The following is a 7,402-nucleotide window of genomic DNA, read 5'->3' on the forward strand; positions in this document are numbered from 1 at the left end:
TAATTCACTGTTTAAAAATGTATTAAAATTTTGAATTTTGTTGTATTTTCATTTTTATAAACGCAGATGAATATAAAAAACATTTATGTTTTATGATGGCCGATAAATATGTTATTATGACCATTGTTCATCGTTGACGTCTGTCAGTGGTATGTAAGCAGCTGTCTGGGGTGGTTCGTTCCCGACTCCGCATTTCCGATGGATTTTGGTTCTGTTTTGCAAGTAGCGCAGAAAAACAACGGTGGTAGAAATGGAGTAAGTAGCTTCAAAATACCATTACGCAACTTTCTATCCTTGCCCATCGTGGCCTAGTTATTATAAATACAACTTTTCGAACACATCACGGCGTGTCTTCAGCCGTTGGTCACATTATCTACATAGCGTCTTTATTTGAACAAGCTAACGCAAGTTGCAACTTGTTTCAGTCTAATTTTTACAAAACTAAATTTGAACCACCCAAGAAGGAAGCCAAGTCCAAGCAGCTATCGCAAAACATCAGAAAGTTCCTTGCGAAGAAGGAAGAAGAAGATCGCCGCAAACAAGAGGAATCAAGACGGAAAAGGGACGAGCTGCTAGCAATGAGAGACCCTAAGGCCACGAATAAAATCAAAAAAATGCTCAAGGTCATCAAGTCTGCTAATAAATCGGTCCTCGAAGAAGCCGTAGATAATGATAACACAGCTGTTACGATGCATGGACCTGATCAACCAGACGAAGACGATTACGGTTATGTTTCTCAAGAAGCTTCGGCGTATTACTCCAAGATGATGGAGAAGTACAAAAAGTTACCAGACGAAGAAAAGTTTCCCACTGGAAAGAAAGTGGCGGATGGCGATTTATTGGGTACTAAGGATCGGGTGCGTGCTGCCATATTGCGGCAGCAAGCTGAAGAAATGTTACCACATCGGCGGAAAAGAAAACAACGGACTTATAACGATGATTCTTTTAGTAAGTTTTTTTATTATATAAATCAGTGGCATCATTTTTACTAGATTCTTAAAAATAATCCGGGATTTTTGTCTTTTAATTTTCAAATAGCTATTAAGTTGAAAATGTTTAATCCAGTTTTGGTGTATGTTTGTATTGTCAGACATCACATTTTTCTTTTTTTAAACTTGTTTTTAATTCACCAATATTGATTATTTATTTTTATTTCTGGTATAAGATATTTTGATAAATTTATCAAAATGTATCTATTTTTAAGTCAGAGTGTAACATTGACTTAGGGACAAACCATTTAGTTTTTGCGACTGCCCAATGGCAAAGCTCTGTAGTGACCAGCCCGAGCATTTTCTCTAGTGTCCATCATATCATAGAGCAGTTATCATATCCTCAAATTTCGTTATATCCCACATTAATGACAAACTTTTTTTAAAACTTTTTATAGAAAATCTATTTATTCTTCTTTTTTTTTAAATATAAAAACTATGATTAAACTATGTTAGTTAGCATGGCGCCATGCTTTTCGCAATTTGACAATTGCGAAACGTCCATTTGCTGTTCAAACCCAAACCTAACCTAAACAAATATAATAATGGTATAATGATTAATTTGTTTAGTTTAGGTTTAGGTTTGAACAGCACGAACAATGCAGTAGGTAGTAACAATAAGTGGTTTTTGAGTGGTAATCTACCTAAAAATATTAGCTTACTGTGGTGTTTGTGTGTTAATATTATTTTTTAGTGTTTCTATGAAAATCAATTCTCAGCTACACACGAAATATTTTTTTCATTATTTTGTTGAAAATACTTCTTAACCCTACAGTTACTATTTTATAAAAACAAAATTTGTTTCTGATTACTATTAATAATTTAAATTGGAGAAAAATAATAAAAATATATTTTTAAAAATATTCTCAAGAAATATCATTTTTTTGATATTTACACCGTAATCGAGTGTCATTTTAAATCGTAAAATATTCATTTTATCTAATCATACATCTTGAGGTGATGGCGTTGACGTATTTAGCTTTTTTGCTTGATTTCGATTCCTTTCTGTAATGTAGATGGTCTTCCCGGCTTTTTTGAGGATGAATTATCAATAATAAACAATGGTAGAATAGCTGCATGTACTATTTTATTGACCACATAATTATACATCTTCCAATCATGCTATCTAACAAATCAACACCATACATGTGACTATTATATTGTTTGACAACGGTGGGGCACGGAACCTGAACTTTTTGTTTATTTTTTGTCATATCTTTGAACAAAATGCATCGGATTTATTCCCACAAATGACGGCAAAAATACCACCAATTTATTGTAATTCCAAAAGACATTACTAGTCCACTACTACTTCAAAATCTGTCATAAATTCATCTGAGGTACCTTTTTTTTTAGCGTCAATTTCACTTGGAACTTTATAAGATGGAATTCTATTTTCCTCACAGTTCCAAAAGAATGTATTCCATTTTTTGCCAAATTGCTTATAACTCTCATATATATGTATAATAATTATCAAAATTAAGTTTGTAAGAATTTCTTTAGATAATCTAACAATGACGTTACTGCTCGCCCCGAGATCTGGTTCATCTGGAAAACTCTTAGTTGAATCATTTTCTGTTCCAGTTTTTATATCCAAATTTCCAGGGTTTTAGTGGCAAATATTGTTTTAAATGATGGCAAACTTTCAAATAGCATATTTGTTCGTCAGTTGAAAGCATTTTTTCTATTAGAATTGACAAAAACTTGGCTGATTATGAGTCAATGTATCTAATACTTTTTTCTACAATTTTTATCCATTAGTTCATCATCAAAAAATAACTTGAAATATTGGTAAGGTGCTTAAAGGTATATCTTTTTGTCAAATAAATAAATATGCTCGCAGCCTTTCAAAAAATTTGAATCATGTAAAATTTGACAAATTATTTGATCGTTTACAGGGCGCTTTAGTTTCCAGCAAACAATATATTTGAAATATATTTTCATCTCCACAATAGCTAAGAAAAATTTTCATCTCTTGATGTTGTAGTAGTTTTTTTTGCTTGAGAATTTATAGTAATCTTAACATTTTTAGTATTATTTCTTTCCAAAATTTCTACTAATAATTTCTTGGAAACAATTGTATTTTCTTCATCATCACAATCGAGACAAAATTCATCATCGCTGCTATCAGGTATACTTTCAATCAAGTCAATGACCTTCTCAAAGTCTCATGCGGCACTAGCATCATGACCACATCGAGCGACAAAATGCTCGCATGGCATTGAAAAGGTTAATTATTTTGACATTATATTGTGGATTAAATTCTTCGTTGGCCAATCATGTAATTATTATCTTCTATGGAAACCAGTTCAATTGAATTTTGATTTATCATTAATTAATAGGTGTTTTCAGTGGATTTTCTCTGGAAAAGTGTTAAATTTTTTTCCTCTCAATGTTTTAATGTAAACTTGTTTTCTTGTAAGCAGCCAATTTTATTTAATTTTTTAATCACCGATTAACGCGTTTTGTAGTTTTACCCGTATTAAGTTTAAGATAAACCATAAAACTATTAATTATTTTTATGATGTTTTATATTTAGTTCAAGATGAAATAGAGTATGTGACGTCGAATGATAAAAAAGAGACGAAAGAGGAGAAGCCGAAGCCAAAACGTCCTATGCCGCCTCCGTTAGACTTTAGCGAACTTTTAAAAATCGCCGAGAAGAAACAGTTTGAGCCCGTTGTTGTTGAAACAAAGAAAACAGAAAGTATGGAAGAACCGGAACGATTAATGACTAAGAGACAGAAAAGAGAATATGAAGAAATGCGCGCATACCAAGAAGCAAAATCGAGACGGGAAAAAGATAAAGAAAGAGATAAAGAATCAAGTTCTGGTTTGTTTTTGAAGTATTCTATTAATCTATACTTATATTCTTAATGCATAATATTAATTTTAGGTGGAAAATCAGACAGACCAAAATCTACATCTTCAAAACCAAGCGGTTCGGGAATATCAAGTATGAGGATTCCCAAACTAAGCGATAGGGCGTCCAACGCCTCTAGTTCTAAAACGGACGACAGAAAACCAGATTCTAAAAATGAGTGCCTTCCGAAAAGTTCAATCAAAAAAGACGACTCGGCTAAAGTTTTAATGAATAAAAACACAAATCAATCGAAAAGCAGCTCCGACAGGCATGGAACTCCTCCTGTGAGCAACGGTAAATCTCAATCGAGCTCTCAAAGTTTTAAGCGATCTAGAGAGCCGTCGCAGAGCGATCTCAGAAGTGATTCTTCTAAAAAGATGAAGACTGATCAATATAAAAAGACCCTCGATAGTGAAAATAAGCCAGGATCATCGTCTATTCTGAGAGCTGTCATCGAACAACGATTACCAAATTCTAAGATGGGCGATAAATATAAAAACTCCAATCAAAGGCCTGCGTCTTCTAACGAAAAGGGTCAGTTACTCAATAAGTCTTCAGATAAAAGAATGGAAAAACGGCCTCAATTCAATGGCGCTAGACCGTCGAATTTGAAGAGCGATAGACCGTCGGACGGAGTTAATAAAACATCACTGCCAAATTCTAAGACTTCGCTACAAAATATAAAACAGATTAGAAAACCCGACGTTACTTCTAAACCGATGCCTCAGAATAACGCTCCAAAAAGTAGACCATTCCCTCCTAACGATCTCCAAAAAGGTAGGCCTAGTGACGTACAAAAAAGCAGGCAGTTTCCTCCTCCTGATGTACAAAAAGCCAGACAATTTCCTCCAAATGACGTGAAGAGAAGAGAGATGATTATGAAGAGAGAAAAATTGAAGAAGCGTAAGTTTAATTTATAAACATATCATCTAGAGATTAAATAATTAAATATATTTATATATTCAGGGCGCATTTTGGATGATGACGATTCCGAATATGATTCATCTTTAGAAGACTTTATTGATGACGGTCCCGAAGAAGCCGGAGACGTGTCGAGTTACATCAAGGAAATATTTGGATACGATAAGTCAAGGTATATAGTTTTATGTGTTTATATATTGATTATATTATTAAAAATGATTGTGTTTTTAGATATAGGGATGTAGACGATGATGATAGAAATATGGAGTCAAATTTCTCCCAAGTAATGAGAGAAGAATATATTAGTAAAAAGATTGGTATGCGTAATTTTAATAAACGACTATTATTTAGTTATTTTTCTTTTCAATAAATATTTTATTATTCAGGTCTTATGGAAGATTTGGAGGATATGAAAATGGAAGCTTTGGAGAAGAAGAAGAAAAGTATAAAGAAACAGAAGAAATAGTGATCTTAGATAATCGATTTGTGAATATTGTGTACAAATACTGTTTTATAGAGTTTAATTATATAGTGATAAATTTAATTGAGCATTGCATTGAGTATGAAAAATGGGAATATGTGATTTCATTCCTTATGTTTAATTATTTTTTTTGATTAACAGGGAACTTTTTATATAAATATTCATCTCACTAAATTATATGTGTGTTGCATATGTATTTATATCTAGCTTATTACTATATAAAAATATAGCTTCAAAGATATATTTGTTGTGTTTACATATGAGGTTTTATATTAATCGATAATAATAACAATTTTGTACTATTTAGAGATAGATATGGGGAATTGTTGGCATAGTAATTATTTTTTATTTACTTGCATTGAATAAGTCGCGTTATTTTATATTTACATATATAAATAAAAAATGATTATAAAAATTATATATTTATTGTAATAGTTAAATATTTCATATCACAAATTTAGAAAATAAACAAATAACACACACAAATGAGAAAATATCACACCAAAACGAGATTGTTACAGTATATAGAGTATTAACAGTAACAGCTTAACAAATTTTCTTATGCATGAAAAGCCTTATTATATAACATTTAATAATACATAGCTAAATTATGTAATATATCAACAATAATTACGTGTCAAATGTTTATTAAAAGTTTTATATGTTTTGTTACTATTTCTCAATATTAATAGATCAATTGTAATCATGCAACATTTATATAGTAAAAAATATATATGTATATAATGAATAGATAGACTTTTTAATTCATATTATATGAATAATATATTCACGAGGGTTTAGATTGATGCTTCGGAGAAGTATCAGTCAAACTATCTAACGTTGAGCAAATTTCGGCAGCGATTTCGTCAACGTCGGGTGCTTCTGATATAATCCACGTATCATCTGTAGTTTCCAACTTTTCGCGACAAATCGGACATGTCTTATTGTTGACGTTCCTGTAAAATATAAAAACGATATTTTTAATAAATATTTAGTATACTGATTATATGATAATGATAATAACCATTGTTCGATGCACGGAAGACAATAAGAATGAGCGCATGGTAAAATAACTTCTGGAGGTTTCTCTAAACAAATACAACATTCTGTATTTTTGTCGAAGGTCTTGGAAATGTTCAACCGGTCAACTTGTTCCAGTAGAATGGATGCTGTCATAGTAGGTGGGCTTTCACCCATGAAACTAGAACACGAAGCTTCGGATTCGGACCTCCTTTTATGTCTCTCACTCGCTTCGATACACTGCATGTGTCCTTTGAGCGTTTTGAATATCTTTAGAAACTCAGGCAAGTTAATCATGCGATAAGATTCGACCGAGTTCGTCTTGGGATCCACTTTGACGCAACCTATTTTGACAGTGCCTTTCCATAGTATGGTTGAGTCAGTGCCTTTTTTAACGGCGAAAACCAGCTGCTTCCCGTTTTTATCCAGGCATTTCTTGGATCTGAAACGGTAATCATAAATAACATATCACAGGAGAAAGCGATTCATACAATTTCATAATACTCACAACTTGTTTAGTTCGCCGAGATGTTGGACGAAGTCTTCGTATGTCAGCGATGCAATCTCCGTGAGGATCCTCGCATTTTTGAGAATATCCTCTTGGAACTGATCCACCGGATAGTGAGCGATGTCTTCGGCGCTGCAGTTTTGACCCATTATCGTTTATTTTGATACTCAACCATCGTCTGCGCTGTATTGACACTCAAATGTCAATATAAACTTTTATTTTAAATTTGGCCATAGCACCAAAAATTTTGAACATGATCGTAAATAATAAAAACGGCGCAAATAGTTTCTAAGATACAATTCAACGTTGTAAAAATTCAAATAATATAAAAGTGACATACAAAAATATTTATATGGAAAAATATTATAAATATAAATTAAGCATGGATTAATTTGGAAAGAGATCTAATAAGCAGAATCTCTTCCGTCACTTTGATAAACTATAAAAAACGTTCATTGCGTAACGAATTACACCGTAAATTTCTATCTAAATCAATAAAGTTTTTGTATCTTACATGTAAAAGGATACTTGTTAGGAATGGTAACTGAACTATCCCGAAAATACTTTTTAAAATATGTTATTTTAGTAAAATCATGTCGGAATTTATTCTCACAGGTAGA

At 32.1% G+C, this 7,402-nt stretch overlaps 2 protein-coding genes across 3 annotated transcripts; one reads left to right on the forward strand and one right to left on the reverse strand.

The window, feature by feature from the left end:
• The first annotated feature begins 97 nt into the window (after positions 1-97).
• Positions 98-5,495, forward strand: LOC148238184 (protein SPT2 homolog). Of its 2 annotated transcripts, none has more exons than XM_088205998.1 (7): positions 98-255; positions 426-948; positions 3,529-3,822; positions 3,886-4,755; positions 4,819-4,945; positions 5,005-5,090; positions 5,160-5,495. In XM_088205998.1, exons 1-7 carry the CDS (start codon positions 199-201, stop codon positions 5,237-5,239), a joined length of 2,037 nt encoding a protein of 678 aa, XP_088062124.1. In that variant the 5' UTR covers positions 98-198; the 3' UTR covers positions 5,240-5,495. The 2 variants fall into 2 exon arrangements, with proteins under 2 accessions (XP_088062124.1, XP_088062125.1); XM_088205999.1 differs by having other exon boundaries at positions 3,529-3,816; positions 5,160-5,343.
• Positions 5,496-5,665: 170 nt separating this feature from the next.
• LOC148238185 (RING finger protein 141-like) lies at positions 5,666-7,004 on the reverse strand. The gene is made up of 3 exons (XM_088206000.1): positions 6,783-7,004; positions 6,279-6,716; positions 5,666-6,210 (listed from the first exon to the last, which is right to left on the reverse strand). The coding sequence occupies exons 1-3, from the start codon at positions 6,929-6,931 to the stop codon at positions 6,042-6,044; spliced, it is 756 nt and encodes a 251-aa protein (XP_088062126.1). The 5' UTR covers positions 6,932-7,004; the 3' UTR covers positions 5,666-6,041.
• Between the last annotated feature and the right edge of the window lie 398 nt (positions 7,005-7,402).

This window comes from Plectrocnemia conspersa, unplaced genomic scaffold, assembly GCF_051122295.1.
Source record: "Plectrocnemia conspersa isolate PC_06_02 unplaced genomic scaffold, ASM5112229v1 ptg000002l, whole genome shotgun sequence".
NCBI classification, from domain to species: Eukaryota; Metazoa; Arthropoda; class Insecta; order Trichoptera; family Polycentropodidae; genus Plectrocnemia; species Plectrocnemia conspersa.